Genomic DNA, 22,127 nt, shown 5'->3' on the forward strand with positions numbered 1-22,127 from the left:
TTAAGAACATTTTATCAGTGCACGTTACTAAATGGGTTAATTTCTATCCCTTCGGGATATTCAAACTTTGACACTGATCTGTTAATCAGCTTCAAATGCAAGCTATTTAAATTTACTAAAACTATTGCACTATTTAAAAAATGTGATTAAAGTGACCTTAGATTGCCCCCTATATAATACTAAATGGACACATAAATTGGTAATCCATGTGGAAGGCAATCTATAAGCAAAAGCATGTTCTTATTCCTGCTTAATTTTTGAAAAACCAAAACACAAATGTTCAAGTGCATTATTCAAAATGACCAGTCAATTCGAACATAAACTATTATACAAAAGTGTAATAATTATAACCAGCTTCCCAAGTCATTTGTTGTTATGCAGATACAAACTTAGGGGCTAACTGATGCTTTCACTTCCTCACTCAACAAACATTCAATGGGCACCTAGCAGGGAAGAGAAAGTCCCATAAATGGCTAACTCTGATTCACAGGACTATTTTGGGATTTTATTTCCATATTGGGACACATTTTTGCAGCTGCAACAAATTTCATAAGGATTGCCGGCCTAAGTTCAGGAACAGTCAGAATGAATTCACCAGAGAATGTTCATTTGTAGGGAGAGAGGATTTGGCAGGTGAGGAATTGAAATCTGATTGATAGTGAATGCCTCAGCTGCAACATTTGGTATGACATGCATAAAATCCAACCTCCCACATAAAACTTGTTTATATTTATGAAAACTGAGCATGAAGAAATAGGAAGATGGGGAATGGTGTGCAAGCATCCAGTTTATTTAAATTCTAGCACAACAGAAACCGTTTTCTTAATTCCTTGACATAATTGCTTATATTAAAATCTTAACCCTCAGAGAGTTGGACAGGATTAGGAAGGTCCCTTTCTATAGGATATTAGCTTAAAAAGAGACTGACAATATAAAGACGTGATTAATTGGGCATAAATGTCAGAAGACTCAATGGCTAAAGTGACTTACAGATGACCAAAGCAATGATCTTGATGTACAAAATTCATCCCTTTCCCCAGCCAAAGATCTAATGCCTAAATGTACCATCATCCCCCCTGTTGGCTATTGCAAAAACAGTGTGACCTCTCCATCTAGGGATCATGCTGAGGGCCAGGTTGAACTGCTGCAGCCAATCATAATTGCACTGTAGCAAATGGTTTCCTTCTAGGTAATTAGAAGCACTAACATAACACCTTCTGCTCTCCTCCTAAAAATAATATTACCTGGTCCCCTGGCCTAAATAAAATGTCATTTAAAATCTAAAGTTTGTTTGGGTCAGATGATCTCCTGCTGTTATTAATTGCTGGGCAAAGAGCTGAAACTTAGACTTATCATTCTCCCCAATAGGGGAGTCACATTCTTTAATTAGTTGAGACAACCCAAGAATAAGAAATGATGAAGCGATGTTCTCATGGGGTTTTTAAATTAATAATCACTCAGTCAACAAACACAGGAAGGCAGGGGCAGATTTGGGACAGAATAGTTTCTTAAGTCCGTTATAATGTATTGGTCATCAGAGCACAACTATTCTACTCTTCTAGTCAGGAAGTATGGGAAGTAGGTCAGGGCATTTGGGGTCAGGTTTAATATGTTTGTGTAAGAATTGCTTACAAGGTCCTTTTGGAGGTTGAACTTTAGCAATGGTTCCAAAATGACTAGAAAAAAATGTTCTTATCCAAATGTCATTTTAAAACCCCATCATATATTGTCTAAGGATAAAATGTATCACCCATTGGTATATCTAACATTATTATTATTAAATAACAGTATCATTCCTCTAAATGACTTTCATGATTTAAAAAAAATTCTGTAGATCAGTTATTAGAAATGAATAGCAACATTGAAATAACAGAGTGTTTAAATTGCTTATCTATGGCAAAAACCAAAAATAGATAAATATATGTAAATTATTTATCTATAAAAATCAAAAATTTTATAAATTATCAAAAAATCAAGTTATATTTTTACAGTAAAACAAATATGTTTCTATCATGTGAGTTCGAAGAGGCACTTGAAGACAGGATGATACAGGACAGTGGTCATCAAAGAGTCATCCTCCAACCAACACTACTAGCATCACCTGGGGACCTGGCAGAAATGCAGTCTTGGTCTCACCCCAGATCTACTAAATCAGAAAGTTTAGGGGTGGGACCCAGCAATCATCTTTTAACACGCCCTCCCTCATGTGATCCTTACACACACTAACAATTTGAGAATTTACCAATGTAGAAGAGCAAGCATAGATTCTGCATCAGACCAACTTGGGTTCCAATACCAGTTTTTTCATCAATAACTGTGTGACCTTGAGCAAGTTAATTAACCTCCCTGAGTCTTTTTCCTGAATCTCTAAAAATAAGACAATGATACCTGTCTCACAGAAGCTTGAGAAAGAAATGAGATAAAATATAGTAAAGGGCCTGGCATATACTAGGTGCTCAAAAAATGCTCAGTTCCTTGTTTCTCATCCAGAAACATGGCATTAAAACAATCAGGAGAACAATTTCCCAAGATTTAGATTTTGCACAATGTGCAATGTCTCCAACAACATTGCTATTGCCAAGATGAAAGTTTTTGATTCAGAGAAACCTACATGTAGCTATTATCTCTCTTAATTGTATTTTGCACTATTAGGTTTATAGCTTTAAAGTAATATTATTTACAATAATAGTGAGAGTATCAATCTCCTTATTATAAACATATCTACTCTGAATCAATGTTACATGCCAAGTATGTGAAAGTAATCTGTCGATCAGTACTACTAGAATGTATTCTCTAAAGCCTGGCTCACTGTGGAAGTCCTTCTTTAGATCTACGATATAGTCCTTAGATGGATATTTGAAAATACATTTACAAAATACAATTTTGAAAGTATATAATTTTCCATTTTTACAGAAAATATAATTTTATAGTTGCAATGGTTCTTTTCAGACCCCTAGACCACTCTCTCATTGCACAGATATGTTACACAGTCTTAAACTGGCTAAGCTCTTGTGTGGATCGGTGGAAATGGCAAGGGACTTAATGTGGTAAACCTGAATTCAAATTATACCTTCTCCATTTATTCTTGGGACAAATCCAGAGTAAGCCCCAGTATCCAGAATTATAAAAATGGTGGTAGCATCTAACATATCTTGAAGGGGTGTGTTGAGGATCCTCTGAAATAAGTAAGTAGAAATGCTTTGTAAACCATAAAGTACATTATTCCTTATAGTAAATCTACAAGATTATTTTGTGATGTGTGCATCATCATAAAGATAGTGGAATATGGTGATAGTGCAGTCGCACTACTTAAGGTCTTCTAAAACACTTTCTGTTGCTCTTTCCTTTACCCAACATGCACATTCATACTGTATAACAAAAACTTATAAAGTCATTTTCACATGCCTCCCAAAGATCTAGTTGCTCAGAGCAGGAGAACGCCAGTGTAGATAGCATCCTTATATTTGTTAAATATTGCCTTTGTCCACCATTCATAAACTTATTTGCATTGCAATTGTTTTCTAGCTTTGCAATAGCTCATCCCCCTCTCCCTCATTCCTCAAATGTTCCCAAAGTTTTTTCTTGTGGTTCTACTTATGATGTGATGTTAAACCACTTTACAAACTAAAAGGATCGTGTTTTAAATGTAAAGTATTAGGTGTTGTGATTGATCAGTGCCCAAGAGTAGAATAATTCATCACATGCATTTGTGGTACAAACACACTTTGGTGAAATGTCAAATACAGAAAATTAACAGAAAGACATGAATTATTAATAACCAAAAGCATGAAAAGAAATTACCGTGAGGCTTATATATATAAACTATTAAGTGGAGATTGAGAGATGACTAACAAGAAGTTATTTAAAACATGTTATTACTATGAATACATCAAAACATCTATAGAAATGCAACGTTAAGAACACAGAACCATACAATCAACTGACAAATTTAATTGCTCTACCATTCATGATCAAACTTTTAAATGAGAATAGCAACATTACAGAAATACTCCCAATAAAATAGTACTTATTATGAGAAGTGGCAATATTAACATCGTTATTCTTGAAAAGCTAATGTCAAAAATTAGATGAATCCCCTAAATTATAGTCACTACACCTGTGATGTCCATTAATTTATATTTTGAAAGATGTAAAATAATTTGGTATACCTGTGGTTTTAAAGCACTATGTTGAACCTCTATCCTTTGTATTCCTTCTTGTGTATTTTAATGTTTTTATATTGAAAGTAATCACAACTGTTAGCATTTCAACTGTATTATTTATACTGACATATATTGTTTGGATATATAAGAAATTCCATAACATTTTCATCATTCTTATTTAGGGGTAAAATTAAAGGATCAGTAATCTTATAATTAACTCCTCCACATAGTCTCCTCAAATGCCCCTATATTTATAATAGCACTGAAATGATATGGCACCTTCCTTCCAAATGTTATATAAGATTAGAAATATTGAGGAATCTCTAGTTTTTATCTCCTAGCCACCTAGTGATTTCAATTAAAGGCTCATTACCGCTTTTTAGCTGAAATTTGCGTTTTATAATTTTGATGGTGGGAAAATGTATTACACCAGAATGTTTACCAGTTACAGAATAATACATTTCAAAAAAGAATGTGTATAATCACTTGAAAATGTCAGTCATCTAATATAAAGCAGCTCACTTACATCTGGCTAAGTAGTAAGTACCTTGGAATGCTTTAAACAAAATGAAACAACCTACCAAAACACATACTATTTCCTAGTTTTTATGCACATAATGTAGCATGAAATCATAACGCTTTTGAAATATTCTGTGCAGAAATATTTATTTTTTAGTAAATATTTTCTTCAAAGATTGGTATGTGGTATTGACAGTGTAATCTACTTGCACAACTAGTTTTGCAATAAGCTTCTACAGATAACTGTAAATATGTACATTTCCTGTAAAAAATGGTCACAAATTTTTGGTAGCTAAAAGAAGTGTACAAGTTGTATTGAAAATAGAGTATATATACATAATTTAAGAATGAAGCATATAATTTCTGATCTATTTATACATGAAAAATTCAAGAATTTGTAAAAGAAATTATTTTGGGGAAAAAGAAAGTAAATCTCATTAGCTAAGTAGGATACTTTTACTAGAGAAGCCAACTTTTTCCAACATTTTACTAGGAACAGTACTAGATATAGGCATGGTGGTGCTGATGTTATTTCATGAAATCATATGTAACAGTGCTACAGTTTTATTGAGTTCCATCAGGACACTAGTAAGATAGAGTGGCAAAAAGCATTAAATCTAAAATTAAAGAAATACAATATTTCACCTATTATTGCCTGTTAAGACCACAACAGTGATTGACTAAAACATTTATTGTTTACTTAAAATTTCTGATGGATAAACAGGCTTTAACTTATGTGCAAATAAGTTTTTATAACATATGTTTGCTTCATTTTTTAACCAAGAATGAAAATATCCAGATATTTTCTTTTGTCTGAGTTTCATACTTTCTTAATTCCTCCCCATTTCTTCTCTATTATTTAAGGGGAAAAAACATCAAACTACCTTCAAGAAAACTTGTAAATAAAACGTGTTGGCCATAATGTGGCATGTAAGCTAAGGACTATTGAGTCTTGTTTCATGGCTTAGATTTTCCAACCTTCATCTTAAAGGTTTAAAACACCAAGAGAACATTTCCCTTTGATAAATAAAAAACCAAACACAAATAGCAGAAAAAATTATATTGGTATCTACAACTGAGGCTGATCAGAAAATGAGAATCTAAATATGAAGAAGCTAAATATTTTAGAACTTACCATAAGATAAATTATCTCTTGCCATAATATAAATCTGAGGGTACCACAGATAGCTATGGGAAATTAAATGTGCATCCAAAAGTTCAGAAAAATCTTAAAATCATTTGAAAATGACTTATAATTTTCAAAAAATGAATGTTTAATAAATATGTTTCTGGGATATTCATACTAGCACTCTTCGGGTTATCCTTCGAAAATTCAACAATTACAGCAAAATGAAATTTGATTCAATAATACAGTCAACTAGAATGCAAATATTTGTATGCATGTATCTGTACATACTTACATTTTTATGGTTAAGGGAAAACACTGGGGTACCTCTCACGATATGTCAGAATTAGGACCTAATCATTCCCAATATAAGTGCCCCTGAATATTGCTATTAAATGATGATCTAGGCCAATTCTCACTCCCTGTAAGCTTTGCAAATTGCCACCATCTCTGATGTTACAGAAGGGGCACATCTGAAAACATAATTAGCACATAGGGAAACAGCTTCCTCATTCTCTTACTGTATAGCACATCATAGTGATGTAGAAGTGTTGCCAATGTCTACTCACTATTCAGATATATAGAAGCACACCTGAGTCCTGAATACTCGCAAAATAATACACAAAGCTGCATATTACCAAGCTACTTGGATAAAAGGAATGCTGAGTATATAAGACTCTTTCTTTATATGCCACAAAAACATATTTTTAAAAACAAGTAGAAAGAGATATGGCAAAAATGATTAAAAGCACAGATTTCCCAGCATTCAAATAATGAGCTGATAGACCAATTTTTCCTAAGTTTCCCAGTGTTTTGCTGGAAAGTAGTTTTATGCTCAGAATTCTAAATTACAGGGAAAGTTTAATATATGTACTATATGATGACCTCATTCTAGACTTCAAATTACCTGGGCAGTATTCATTTAAAATCCTGTCTGCACTCATAACTTCTAAATATTTACCAGTTCTAAATATTTTAATTTAATCTAATATTATGTATAAACTCTAGACATATTATTGGATGATACTTTAACATTATGTATTTATTCAAATGTGCTTAATTCATTATGTAAATGATTGAATTGCGACCAAAAAAATGGGATCCTCTAACACAAGTTTCAAAGTAATGAAACACCCATGGTTGCATTTTAAAGCTTAGGGAACAGAATACGCCTGCCTGAAAGAAGTCTTGGAATTTACTCATCGGATTTAATTCACCAGATATTAACAGATTTATTTCTATTCATTACCCAGAAGACTATAGAAAAGCAGAAGAAAACATATCATTTAAGAGTCTGTCAAATGTAAAAAGGCAAAGAAGAGCACATTTTTGACAAAGAGTATTTATTTGTCCAGTTTAGTAATGCCATAAGATTACAAGTAAACTTGATGTCTTATATTTTACTTAAAGAAATAATCACAAACTGATTTTTTGTTATTTTTTTAACTCCACAGACTTTAAACTATATTAACAGATTCTACTTTCTTCTAGGGTAAATGCCTTTTTTGGAAATAAACATAACTTGACTACATTTTTGTTACTTTTTTCTGGATGCATGCGTAAATAGATCAAATGAGAAATCCTTGAAATTACATTTAGAGTGGACCAAATTAAGATTTCCATAATATTGATTTAACCTTGATGTAATTTAAAATGTGTAAACTGCCACTCAAAATAGAAGTGCAATACCTGACATTTAATCATTTGGCAGTCTTTTAGATATAGGTGAATTACTGCACTGTTATTTGAACTGAAGCATCTCATAATATATATATGTAACAGATTTTGTATGATACAAAACTTTACAGCAAGCTATTTGAATGTTTATTAAAAAAATTCTCAAAATGACATGGAAACATGTTTACTGTATAAATAAAAGCACTTATACATTAAGAGTGTACATTATTCAATAATTAACATCATCATAAAAGAACTGGGGTGTGAGTTAACCAGTGCAAACAACTATACTATATTCATATTGCAGTCATGTTCATCATAAAAATATTTTATCAGTTATTTTTAAAGCATCACAAAGTGAACTGTATTTCAGTATAAAAATTCTGGTAAAATATTCTGTAGGCCTAATGTTTCTGTGAATGTAAGTTTGTCTGTTTAATGTAAAGTGCAGAAGAGTTGCCTGGCAATTAAGTTGGATCGGCATAGAATGTTAGTTTTGCTAGAGAAAGGGGTTCTGTGGTCAAAAAGTTTGGAAAAAACTGGGCCAAATAAAATTAAACATGACTGATTTTATTAACCTTGGGCTTTCAGATGCTAATATACCTTATCAAGCTTTAGAAAGCGAGAGTTTCTAAATATGTTTGGCCATGGAAGCTCCTTCATAGACCTTCTATGACCAAAAGTCATAGGAACATTTTTAGATGAGAATTGTGTTAAAGAGTTCTAAGACAGAGTGTCATTTGGCAGAAACTTGCATAATACCATTTGTCATTTTAAAAGTTTTACCTCAACTGTGAGCCTCCAAGTAAGAGAGATAATCATAGTTGACCACAGAATAGTTCAGTAACAACCATCTGTATAACCTGGATATTGAGATTACAGGCCGCTGAGTCACATTATCACCATTCAACGTGAACGACACATAGTGTTTTTACATTTGCTTTTTCCTACAACACTTCTAATTAGAATTCTGTTTCTTTAATTTACCAGCTCAGTTAATGTCCTCTCACATTATCAAATATATGTTCATAAAAAAAAGCCAGAAAACAAAATTATGTGGATTACTTATTCACACATTTTTATAAAACTGACCAAGTGAATCTGACAGCAAATTATATAAAATTATCAGTGTCAAGTGCATTACTTCCTTTCCAGGATTTTTTAAAGTGAAAGCTGATTTAAAATTCTGTAAGTTTATAAAAGGTTTTGTTCAAAATATTGCCATCTGTCCTTCATCCATTAAGAAACATGGGATTTTATAAAATCTATAAATTAATTTGGTCAGCAGTCATAAAATTATGTCACTCACTGTTAGATTGGAAGATACGCATTTAAAGCGTAAGAAAAATATGTGGTTTATTAAATCTTCACTAAGATAGACATGAGGTGTTTGCCAAGAAAGAAATTACATTAATCATAACACCTTATACCAGGGATATTGCACACTAAAGATCTGCTGATCCTACTTTGCATTTTCGGCAGTTTTAGTACCACTCAGAAAAGTTGCTGTGGTGCCTACTATGCTCAAAACACCACATCACATAGATGCACTCAATATACTTACTGGGTTTTTAACGGCAAAGCCACCACTAATGTTAATATTGTCAAATAAGTCAAATGTATAATTTCTGAGCAATTGGAGTGGTTAATTACTTTTTTTTAACTTTATAAACAGCTGAAATTACATTTAAACAACAATTTAATTAGGACAATTTTGAATGTTGACATATCATCAAAAATATACACCATTTCCAAAAAGTCTAGATTTAGAGGAGGATGCCATTTTAGGGGAACTATGTCTTCACTAATGAAATAGGGTGCAGAGAGAAATACTTTGTTTATTAAGAACTTTTTGCTTAGAGAAGACAATAAAACATATTGAAGAAAAATATACACAACAAAAAATTAAAAAGGAAAAAATAATGCCTTCTGTAGTCTTATCCCACCACAGATTTGACTGGGGAGATAACTTTCTTCTTCACAGACAAAGACCTTTAAGTGTTTTTTCTCTGATTATTTGATCAAGGAATAAACTATATTACGAACACAGCACAAAATCCAGGCTTTCATTTCTAGCTGGCCCTCAAACACCACCAACTACAAACAAAATTTCAAGTCTGATTTGTAACCTTCAGATAAGTATAAATTAGTTTTTTCTAGGCTTTCATCATCTGGCTTCTTATACAATCTATCTTGTAAAGTACATTCCTCTAAATTTACATTGTTAAAAATTAAGGCTAAGCATTATTTAAATCAATCATACACCAATATTTTATGACAATATGCACATATTTGTAAAATAACTTTTCCAAAAGCAGTAATACACCAATTTTTTTTTAAATCTTTTATTGTTTTGAACTATCTGCTAAAATAAAAACACACAGAAAGTGAAGAGAGACTTAATGGGTAGGAAGAACATGGAAAACGCTTAAAAGTTTTAAAGTAGTCCAGTTCACTTCTTCCAAGCAAAAGAATTCACAGTGTCTCTTCAGGTTTAGAATTCTGAACATTCAAATTGCCATAGTGCCCTGCAAAAACTAATACGTAAGTAAAATTATTATCTATTAAGAATAAAATAGTTTTTCATTGTTTTTGACTATATTCCACAAGAGCATTTTCTTAAGAGAGAAAAGTTTGTTTCCAAGGCTTATAATTCAAGCCAATAAATACCAGTAATGTTGACCACATAACTTTCATCAGTAAGTATAAAAAAACAAAACAAAAACCCTGAAACATTAAAGCACAGGTAAAATATAACTGTCTTATAGCTTGAATTTTAAAAAACCCTGAATATCAAGTTAATAGTAACCATTTGAAATGAGAAATGAACAGCTTCAATAACGTGTCATGGATTAAAATTTTTCCCTCCCTGAGAAAAAATATCACTAAACTACCCTTTTTAAAAATAATAGTGGTTTTGGCCCTTAAAAGTGATTCATTTTTTTAAATTCAAAAAACCTGTCATAAAAATTGAAAAGTATATTTACAATTTAACATGAAGTCAAATTGTTTGGCATCTATGCCAACATTAATCTTATATTTGTGTTAAGCTGAAAAATATGGAAAAGTATATGGCATACAAAATATATTATTTCCAGTACCGGTACTTGGGATCACTTAAATTTTTTTGCTAACTAAGAATGCATCTAGAATGCAGTATAAATATCAAAAGCAGGATACTCACATCATCATACATGAAATTCACAGACCCTTGTTGCAAGTGGTCTCTTTTCCTAAAGAAATCTTTAAACAAAGAAATTACTTTTTTATTGTAATTTAAAATACATAGTTTCAAATATTTAGTGCCCCCAGGTACAAAAAAAGAATAATTTCATATTCAATTAAATCTTAGAAGTGATTGAATAGCCCAGGCAACAGAGATATGAAGAAAAACTTCCAAAAATAACATATAACAAGTTTTTATCATTTATATTCCTTAATATTTAAAGCCTTAAAACTAATTAGATTTAACAATGAATAAAGGGGGAAAACACATATTATTATAAACTTGCTGGAGGAAACAAGACACATTATTCAAGAAAAATAGCTACATAATACTGTACACCTAGTTTTAAATAGTCAATACCTGTCAATGCTCGAAGCTTCACACAGCAAGCAACATAATCATCAAAGAAAATTCTGCCATTCTTGCTGTAACGTTTAACAATAGTAGTTATTGTTTGAGGACTCAACCTATAACCTAAAAAAGAGATAAATTAAAACTTCTAAATGTAAATAACATAAGAACACTGCAAGATTGCCTTCTCATTAATCAAGTCATAAAATAACTTTCAAAATTCATTCCACAAAAATATAATTAGAAACAAAACACATTAATATTGAAATTGATCAGACCAAGGCTTCACTGTTAATCCTGTTAATCGGTATATAAATATCACAATTCTAACTTTGTAATAAAGTCAAAGCTAAGGAAAAGAAAATAATTCTCTTCTTATGAATTTATCATATATTGTTATTTTGAAATAATGTCTAATTTCATGGGTTTTAATGCTTCAATATTTCAATTATGTAACTTTGTATAGTTCTTAAAGAACATTAAGGCAAGGATTACTAATGATCTTTGTTATTCAAATGATATTTCCCACTGAACATATTGCTTGAAAGTATCTTTTATAAGTAAGGGAAATTTGAGGATCAACATGATTACTCTAAAGGGGAAAAAACAGAAAAACATTATTCTTTTTTGTCCTGGAATTCTGAGTATTTCTTCATACATTGTAACACTAATAACAGCTTTCTCACTATTTCACTGATTTCCTTGGTTCTTTGTTCTAGTAGTCCTGTGATGTCCAAAATTTTTGACTGTATACTTATATCGATGAGAAAGAAGTTTTTGATCATTCACTCCCAGTATGTGTTAAATTATTTTAAATTCTATACATGTATTATTGTTTGATTACTCCCATTTTAAAATATACATAAAATCTAAAATTTAAAAAGAATAAAAAAGAATAAAAACATAAATTAATATATTCTACTTGCTGTACCCTTTTAGATGGCCCTATGCATTTAATGAGATGTATACATTTTACTAAGAAGAATAGTAGCCCACTATTATTGCTCATACATTACCGGATTTGTAGACTTGAGCAAATGACACTCACCCATCAAAGGTAAAAACAACCAAAATAAATGCAATAGGAGATAATTATTCATGTAGCTACAATAGAATGTAATGCAGGAAACGTATAAATTGAAAGAAGCAGTAAAACATGCAAACTAATGTAATTATATGCAAATATATTTTGAACTTCATATTACAGAGTTACAAGCTAAATGCGGTACTTATAAAATTCCTAGATTTTCTCATAGTATTCTCAGCAAAATAATTTGAATATTTTAAAATATATATGAAGACCTTAAATTTGGACAATCCAGAAAACCCTTTTTACATTCCACTGCCTAACTGGAACTCTGGAGGTTTTCTTTTCTGCCAAAGATTATATTACTTTCCCAACATTAGGCTGAATTAAGGTCCAGGTTTAATCCATTAGGTATCAAGGATCTATAATTGAACTACGTATGTTTACATGGGCTGGACTGTCCCTACTACTAAATTAAAATGTCTATTTATAAAACAAAACCAAACAAATCACTAATTTGACTTATTTAAATTGCACTTTGAGGTAAGTCCACTTCCATTGGGTTCAGATTTTAACTTCCAAAAAATTAATTTTCATGTAAATATATTTTGTTTAGAAAAGAGTGTAAATCACAAGCGTAAAAACAATTCATAAAGCTGTTTAAAACTGCATTAACTTTAAGCAAATTAAACACCATTGTATGTTATCCATTTTGAAAGTACACTAAGAACATCAGCTTATCAGAGAGAGGTATGATAAGAATAAAGTTATAAACTTTTAAATTACTCTAAAATGCAACCTTTCCAACTTGATGTATTTTGGCACCTGCTATGTGTTCTGTACTATGTAAGGAAAAAAAGACAAACAAAAACATAGTTTTTACTGCTGAAAAGCTATTTTGTACAGACTTTTGACTGACGGAGGCAAGCTTTGGCTCCCAATTAGAGACCCTGACAATAAGTTATAAAAGAATACAATATAAGTGGTAAGTACTAACAACGAAATAAATTTAAACACAGCAGAAGAAATTCAAAATGTATGCATGTATGGAAGATCATCTTTTGAAAAAAAATCATAATTAAAATGGTTTTGTTGAGGTCTTTGGTCAGAATTTACCTACAACTTTGAAAACAAACAAAGGAACTTGCTGGTGAAAAAATATATCCCTTTATTACTTAGTAAATTGAAGCAATTAAGTTCATCTAATCAAAGAACAAAGATGAGCTTTATAGATTCTAAAGAATGTTAATGTTCTTACCCATAAGACCGATGGCTTGACGCAACTCATGATGTTCTACTGTGCCACTTCCATCTTGATCAACAGTCATGAAGTTTTGCTTCCAGGCATTAAGAGCTGCCCATAGCTCTTTGAATTCACGAAATCCCAGTTTTCCTGTGTAATCTCTCTGATAGTTTTATTAACAAAAATAAATTTTGATACCTGAGTTTATCTGACTCTAAATCATTGACTAAAACATGAGTATGCTTCTGTAGAGTTAGCCAAACTCATTATATGAATAGATTTCCGTATAAAAACTAAAAAGCCTAGAATTTAAACAGGATCTTACAAAGTATTTTTAAATTCACTAGTTTACTATGGGCACTGAAATCTAACCACTGGCTTGATATTCAAAAAGCAATTACTCTTTATTCTAGTATTTTCTATTTCTATTCAAGGATACATCCAACATGGCAATCATAATTCTGCAGGTTTCCAAACTGAAGGCTGTAAAACATATTCAATATTTAAATTAGAGTATGCCCAACTTTATCTATGTAAAATTATGACAATCTCTAGTTTCAAAATAAAACATTTAAAAACTGCCAAAATATATAAGATCACTACAATCAACAAGCTATTATTGAATGTTAAGTACCCATTGTTTTTAAAAAAATTACTGCCTTCGAAGTACTCACATCTAGTGAGGGGACTAAGGTAATTAAATGAGCAATTATAAACTAACTGAAAATTACTGTGACAAAGACACTCCAGGTATGTAAAGCACTTGGCTTCACCCAAGCCTGGGGAAGAGGAAGGCTTCCAGTCTTTATAACACAAATGACAAGTGGAGTTAAAGTAGAAGTTTGACATGTACCCAGAGATCACAAAACTTGAGTTAAAGTACATGGGAGAGAGTGACATATGATGACATCAGAAAGGCAAATGAGGGCCAAATCATGAAACTTTTGAATACTACCCCAAAAAGTTTGGGCCCATGAAAGCCACTGAAGTGTTTCAGAAGCAAAGGGAAATTCTAAAATTTCCATTTTAGAAACTTTAGTTTACAATGAATAAAATATAAAGTGAGATGATACTGGAAATAGGTAAGTCCATTGGTAGTTTATTGTAATAGACCAAGTAAAAAAGAATGAGCATCTGAATTGAAGCAGCTGGTTTTTCTCAGGGGTTGGGGGGAGAAAAAAGGAAGAAAATATCAATACAAGCTATCTTAAAACCAGAGGTAATTCGAAATATTAACACTTTCATATTTATAGAACTACAACTGATGACCTATTGATAAAATTCAATTTTTCTAATCCTTTTCTAATTTTTCTAATCCAATTACATTCAACTAATATGCTGACATATCCCAAGACTAATTTCATGCCCTGATAAAGAAAATATCATGTTAGTACAGTTTAAACTTACAAAGTGTTTAATAGCAGCTTGTTAATATGAATGAATGAATATTTTATTTTATCCATAACATTTTAACATTTTATAAAAGAAAATTATTTCCGCTAAATTTTAGACCCACCAAAGAAAAAATTATAAAACATTCCACAAGTTAAAATTGCTGATTTTCTTTAAATGTTTAATATAGTATCGATGTTAGAATTGTTAGTTGTAGTATTTTCAAATTGACAACTCAATAGATACTCAATGTGTTCTTAATATGAGTAAGGTGGTGTATGTTACATGATTTCACATAAACATGCTAAACGTATAGTAGTTCCAGTTTTTAAAAAGGAAGAAACTGCGACCCAGAAAGGTAGTTTCCCAAGTTTATAAAGCTAAGGCTATAAACCTATCAGAGTGAGGGGATTACATGAGAAATTCTGGAATGGTATTTCCTCTTTTGGGCAAGTAAATAATATCTATTTTGCTTTACAATTAACTTGGCACACATTCATAAAGTGGGAGAATCTGAATTAATGACAATAGATGGCTAAATCTGAATCAGCAAACAAGCAGATCTTCAATATCAAAATAGGAATGTGTATGTATAAGAAAAAATATTTAGGACAAGGAGTGAAGAGACAGACTTTTCAGGAAAGTTGACAGATTTTTCACTTCCTCCCCACAGTCCATTAGAATGGAGAGTAAACTAACTTAAGGCATAAAACCAGAGAAAAAAAGAATTAGACAGGAAACAAAGGAACAAAATTTTGCAAGTTGAAGAGTTGATGGATGTGAGTTAACCAACCTAGATTTGAGAAAATGGATTCCTGAACTTGTAATGAGAAAAGCTGAGAAGCAACCCTTGGAAAAGACCCCAAATGCCTAAGAATTGGCAGTACTTCTGAAAGTGGGTGTGAAAGTGGAGACAAAAACAGAAGAATTGGCTGAAAGTCTACCTAAGGAGCATTCTAAGCCTCATATCCCCTCCCTGCCTCAGTTCAGTTGGATGGATGCTACACCTACTTCCAACCCAGCAGAAGTCTGGAATTTTATTCTCTGGAGAGGTCTCTGAAATGCAAGATAGCAGAGCTGAGACAGGGCTATCTTCTAAAAGTAAGGCAATTAAAGGACAATTTACAAAAGACTTGAGAACCCTTCTGAGCCCACCTCTCCTTTCCAGGCAGAAGGTCAACTGAAAACCCAGTCCAAAAGGGAATCCCTAAAGATACCGACACCCAGAGTTACAAGACAAAACTGCCCAGCCAAACCACCATACATTGAAGCCCACAATTAATGCTTAACCATGATTTCAGGGCTTCTCATCAGTATTTTAGTTAAAATATGAGCACGACAGTATCATCAGATAACTGAGAAAAGCACCTAACATGAAAGACCACCCAAATCAAACAAAATGAGGAGAAAAAACAATCTGGAAAAAACAAAGGTTATATAGGAAGAAAAAACTTTGAAAATACATTAATAGTCTCAGAGAGATAAGGGACAGTATCACATTCACGAAAATAGAACAGAAGTTCTTGGATTTTAATGAAATGCAGAAATTAAAGGCTCAATAGAAGGTTTAGGAAATAAAGTTGAGGAAAATTCCCAAAAAGTTCAGAAAAAAAAAATGATAGGAGGGAAAAGATGATAAAAGTAGAAAACCCAGTGAAAACAAAAAGCATTCCAGAAACATAAAATATCATTGAAGAAAATGTCCTACATCTAAAGCAAAGGAGTTTCTAGACTGAGAATACCCTCTGAGTTTCCCACACAACACAACTAGGCACTTCACCATCAAATCTCAGAATACTAAAGACAAAGATCTCACAAGTTTCCAGAGAGGAATAACAAATCACATCACTTCCAGGCAGGAAGGAGAAAAAGCAACAAGGGACACTAGAAACAGTGGAGCAATACCTTCAAAATTCTACATGAGAATTATTGTAACCTAGAATTCTATACCTTGCCAATCAATTCTGAAGGTAGAATGAAAGCATTTTTTGATAAATAAGCTCTCAAAAATTTATCTCCCATGTATTCTTTTGTTTGTTTGTTTTTGAGACGATGTCTCACTCTGTCACCAGGCTGGAGTGCAGTGGCCCAATCTCAGCTCACTGGAACCTCTGCCTCCCGGGTTCAAGTAATTCTCCTGCCTCAGCCTCCCGAGTAGATGGGACTACAGGTGCGTGCCACCATGCCCAGCTAATTTTTGTATTTTTAGTAGAGACGGGGTTTCACCATGGTGGCCAGGGTGGTCTCGATCTCTTGACCTCATGGTTCGCCCACCTCGGCCTCCCAAAGTGCTGGGACTGCAGGCATAAGCCACTGCGCCCGGTCATATTTTTTCTTTTTTATTAAGAAGCTACTAAACTATATATTTCACTAAAATAACATAATGAATTTTTTAAAAGAAGACAACAAGAGATGGAGTAAAAAGGAGATCTAACTCAAGAGAAATGGGGAAACCAGCTCCAGAATTAATGGTGAAAGAATCCCAGTATGACAGCCACGCATAAAAAACAGCATATCCCAGAGTTCTAGGATAATGAAAAAGAAAGAATGCCCGACAACTACTGATTTCAAGAAAAGCAAAACATTATATAAAAAGGAAAAGTAATCATGCATTATCATAAGATACAGCTATAAGCAGCATTCAGATAGTAAAAATAAAGACTAACATACCGAACAAAAATTATTATATATTATAACTACATTAGAAGGACAGGAGGATGGGAAATGTTCCTCTGTGGAGTGCAGAGACAGAGGAGAGTTTAAGGTTAAAATAAAGTGAAATCCTCATCTTCCATAGCAGGGTATCAATAGACAATCATAAAATCCAAAAATCAATCGTGAAAAAATATTCTATCTTGAAATATGGAAGCAAATTTCAAAAGAATCAGATTTTTAAAAATTAAAAGAAGTCTCCTCTATGAGCAGTTAATGTTGAGGAGACAGGAATGCACAATGAACAGTTATTTTCATAACAAGTTTTACAGTTATTTGACTTCTTAAACTATGTGCATGTATAACTGTGATAATTTTCTAAACATTTTAATTACAGGAACAAAAAAGTAAGAAAATAAATTTCCTATTACAATTTCAACAAAAGGGGAAAAAAGATCTCACGAGAGTAAGTTCCACTAATTCCAGACTGTGTCAAACATCTCTGAAGTTCTTCAGCATCCAGTTCACCATCCTGTTTAAAAATAATTATGACCTAATTTAATGTGCAATTGTATAAAAGCATATTAAAATGTTAATTGACTGTTTTAGGCCAATCAAGACATATGCATTCTTTGAAACATTACTCTATAATTAACTACAAAATACTAGAAGTAATTACTGACAACAAAGGCATATTACAAAATATCATACAACATAAATAATTTCTTCTACTTCTGAATTATAGCACAATTACCCTGTTCTATAATGGCTCAAGATAATCTCATAAGAGTCGTTCTACTTCTATTTTAAACAGTTAGAAAAATGCCTAAAATATGTTCAGAAAAGTCTCGAAAACATCCCCACTCATGCTGTTTTGGGAAGAGATTATTTATAAATAATACTGAAGCTTTAACTGGAAGGGGAAAATATATTTTCCCCCGCCATTACCCCTAGCAAAATTCTAGAGTCCCCCTGTATCTTGCAGCTATTCTTCTGATTACTGCCCAAACATATCTTGCCTGAACTTATTACAGAAAATAAAGTTTTAAAATGCAAACAAGAAATCACAATGGAAATTAAATAGGTTGAATATTCTCATTATGATTCAGTACCTCATCCTGTTTTTGACAAAAATAAGTAATTCCTTTGGAACCATCACATACATTGGCACAAATGCAAAACGTCAGCTATGATGAAGGATCAAGGAGGCAAATTTAAAACATACTCTTCATAAGAGATCCAAGAAACAACAAAACAAAAAACTTTTCTAAATTACTTCTAAGAAATATTATTAGCACTCATATTCTAATGGATTTTTGGCAAAAGAACCCCTTACAAAACTGCGGTTGTTCCAATAGAAATTACAAAATACTAAGCAGCATTCTTCTCAATGGACCACATGTGTGGCATTACCTAGTCAAGAGTATCTAAGTGCTCCTTTCTCTGTCACATGTATTTTCTAGGAATCTTGCTTACTAAATTTGAAATTCTGTAGTTAGAAACTTATACCTTTAAAAATTAGCCATATTTTTAGATCAGGGGACAGGTTAGAAAATTTTTCCTCAAATTAAAAAATGGCAGAAGGCCTTTTTGGCACAGGAGCAAGCTATGCAGATACCTGAAGGAAGAGTGTTCTATGCTCCTGCTGTTCTATACAGCAGCCATTAGCCATAGGCTCCATTGAGCACTTGAAATGTGGCTATTTTGAATTACAATGTTCTGTGCGTATAAAATACACACTAGATTTCATATATTTAGTAAAAAAAAAAAAACGTAAAATATAATTGATAATTTGTATGTTGATTAAATGTTGAAATGTTAGGATTTTTATATAATGGGCTAAATAAAGCATTAAAATTAATTTCACATTTCTTCTTACTTTTTGAAATAATGCTGTGAGACATTAAAACTACGTGCTTTGCATTTGTGGCTCATCTTATATTTACTTTGAACAGTGCTGTTCTCGGCAAACAGCACAAGTACAAACTCTTGGTGTTGCAATCATCTTCACCTGTTCACCTCTAGCACATCTTTCCCTACATTCTTATCATTTTCTACTTGTCTGTATCTCCCTGGCTACATAGAGATCGTCTGAGTCAGTGTCTCAGTTTCCTTCATCTTTGTATTCCCAGGCTGTAGCAGAGTATCTAGTACAAAGAAGGTTAGTTGTTTGGTAGAATGAAAACAACTACCTCTGGTTCTTTACTAAACTGCTGGCATTTCTGACTGTTTGTGACCACGTTCATTTACTACTTCAAAAGGTTAAAAATATTGGAATTTCTCATTCAAATGTGGATTACATTTAAAAATCTGTACAATGAATGGAACTCTGCTTTACACGTGCTCTTTACAGAATTTTTGAAGTTAGAAAAACAACCGTAACAGCTTTGCTAGAAGTTATTCATTGCCTTCAGAAAGCATTCTTCTAGTATACCACTTCAGAGATGTTATGAAAATATGTTATCTCAATGACTAACTCACAAATAAGCAATGTCTTCCTAAACTACAAGGATAAAATCCAAGTGATACTTTTGGATTTCTTTACCTACAGTTGAAGCTGATAATCAGGCTAACTATATAAACTCTTAACTGAATTAGGTAGCATTAGTGGTAGAAAGCTGAATGTCCTAATTAAATTACAAGAGTATCAGGTAGATAATTAATAAAAATCAATTGCCTTTAGTTAGGCAGCAAGATTTTAAAATAATATCCAACTTCAAGTCCTATTTGTTCAGTTACTCAATTTGAGTCTCTGCTTACTTATCTATAATGCAAAGGTACATGTGTCATGCCCACATCACAGTTGCTATGTGGAAAAGTAGAAGCAGTGTGTGCATACAAAAGTTAAAGTTGTTGGTATTACTGTGATGCATGTGTGTGTCTGTATGAAAACAGAAACCAGAATTTCCCTGAATTAATCAATGATTTAATCCTTACTGTTTAGAATACTTAATCCTATAAATAAAAACACTGTGGAAAGCTTTAATCGGATGTTTTTCATAGAGCATCATTAATTATGAGGCCCATCAAAAAAGGATATGGGTGTAGATGTGAGTTCGGTAGTTGAGTTCTAGGAGCAGTATACATAAGTCATATATTGCACCTGATCAGTCAAAGCTAGGCAGAACTCAACATATGAAAAAACACAGTCTAAATATTTAGACTAAAAATTGAAAATATTTTTAGTCTAAATATTTAGACTGTATTTAGACTAAATATTTAGACTAAAAAACTAAAAATTGAAAATGGGATAGTTAATGCATCCATTTAAAGCATTTATCAAATGTTTATATATTCCTGATATCTATCTGTCAAGTAGGGAAAATACGACCGGAACCCTGTCTTCATGGAGTTTATTTATTCAAAAGCACAAGACTGGGAAATTTAAGGAAAGGATCAAATAGTTCAAACATAGCAAATTTACTGCCAACAATTAAAATGCTGAAATAGCTCAGAAGTCAAAAAAAGTCTCCAAATATATGTCCAGTTCATATACTTTAAGTTGTAATTTTATATGATTAATATATTACATAGTCAAACAGAGATAACAGAATTATTCTCAGTATAATACTTATTTCCAGTATAATCCTTTAAAATGACAATGGTATAATGAGTAGAATAGTTAGGGTACCATTTAGGTGCAAACAGCAGAAAATATTATTGAAGATGCTTAAACCAATAGGGGTTTATTGTTTCATACAACAGATTTGAGGCTAGGCAGAACAGGACTGTATGGCAACTTAGACTTGTCATCAATCTCTACATTTTTCCACATTCCCTATCTATAGGTCTTTATCTCAAGCCTGTTGTCTCAGGGTCACAAGATGGCTGCTGCACCTCCATACCTCAAGTCCCATTTCCAGGTAGGAAGAATGAAGGGGCAAAAACAGCCACACCCAAGGCTGCTCCCAGTAAGGCTTTTTTCATTTGGGGTAAAAAGATTTTCCAAAGATACTGCACCTACATGTCAATGGTCAGTCCTACAGCACATGGCCGCCTTTAGTAGGTACAAAGGTATCTGGGATGGTGAGTATTATAGTCCCCCAGCCTCTAACACATAATAAAAGGTAAAAGGTTAGCCTTTTACCTTTTACATTTACCATAAAAAATAAAATGTAAATGAAATTGGGGTAGCCAAAACAGAATGTCTGCCATCTCTATTAATTCTCTGTATACTGTCTATTCCTAGAAAAGCATATTAGACCTAGTGGACACCCAAGGGAATGAATAAAATGTTATTAAAGTTCTATAAAATTCTACCTACATCAATAAATCTTTGTTGACCATTATAAAAGAAAAGAGGTAAGGCCTGCAGCTAAGACTCAAGAGTGAATTTGTTTCTGCCCATTAGTCTGGTATTGGCACCTCCATTCTGCCAGTTTCTTTACCTTTTCCTAAACTGTTTTATCATTGAGCCTCTCCCAGAACCATCCACAATTAACAAATCTCCTCTTTGATACACTGCCCCAACTCCCTCAAGATGATTTTCATGTAGATCTCTTTTTCCAAATCCTCTCTGGTCCCCAGTCTCCATGCACCAATCCACTGTATTCCATAAACACAGAAAAGCTTTCAATTTCCCCCCCAAATTGTTAAACAAGTAAATGAAACATATCAAGAAAAAAAAAAAAACACATCTTAAAAAGATGTTTCCAAATGTTTCATTAACACACACAACTATCTTAGTTCATGACTATTCTAAGAAGTTTTGTAGACAAAAACGCAAATATAGCAGGTGCTGCAATACATAC

General features: G+C 32.4%; 1 protein-coding gene across 2 annotated transcripts in view; it reads right to left on the bottom strand.

Annotated features, from left to right (window-relative positions):
- Window positions 1–8,824: 8,824 nt before the first annotated feature.
- GCA (grancalcin, EF-hand calcium binding protein) overlaps window positions 8,825–22,127 on the bottom strand; it is an 18,848-nt gene continuing 5,545 nt past the window's right edge. The window contains exons 3-8 of one of the 2 annotated variants that reach the window (XM_011991000.1): window positions 17,839–17,908; window positions 13,772–13,815; window positions 13,348–13,495; window positions 11,072–11,185; window positions 10,670–10,728; window positions 8,825–10,022 (exon numbers count right to left, since the gene is read on the bottom strand). In XM_011991000.1, the coding sequence (XP_011846390.1) occupies window positions 9,996–10,022; window positions 10,670–10,728; window positions 11,072–11,185; window positions 13,348–13,495; window positions 13,772–13,815; window positions 17,839–17,908 (462 nt within the window). In that variant the 3' untranslated portion in view covers window positions 8,825–9,995. The remainder of the gene's footprint in view (window positions 10,023–10,669; window positions 10,729–11,071; window positions 11,186–13,347; window positions 13,496–13,771; window positions 13,816–17,838; window positions 17,909–22,127) is intronic. The other variant, XM_011991001.1, reaches the window with a different exon arrangement.

This window comes from Mandrillus leucophaeus, unplaced genomic scaffold (assembly GCF_000951045.1).
Source record: "Mandrillus leucophaeus isolate KB7577 unplaced genomic scaffold, Mleu.le_1.0 Scaffold389, whole genome shotgun sequence".
In the NCBI taxonomy this organism is placed as follows: domain Eukaryota; kingdom Metazoa; phylum Chordata; class Mammalia; order Primates; family Cercopithecidae; genus Mandrillus; species Mandrillus leucophaeus.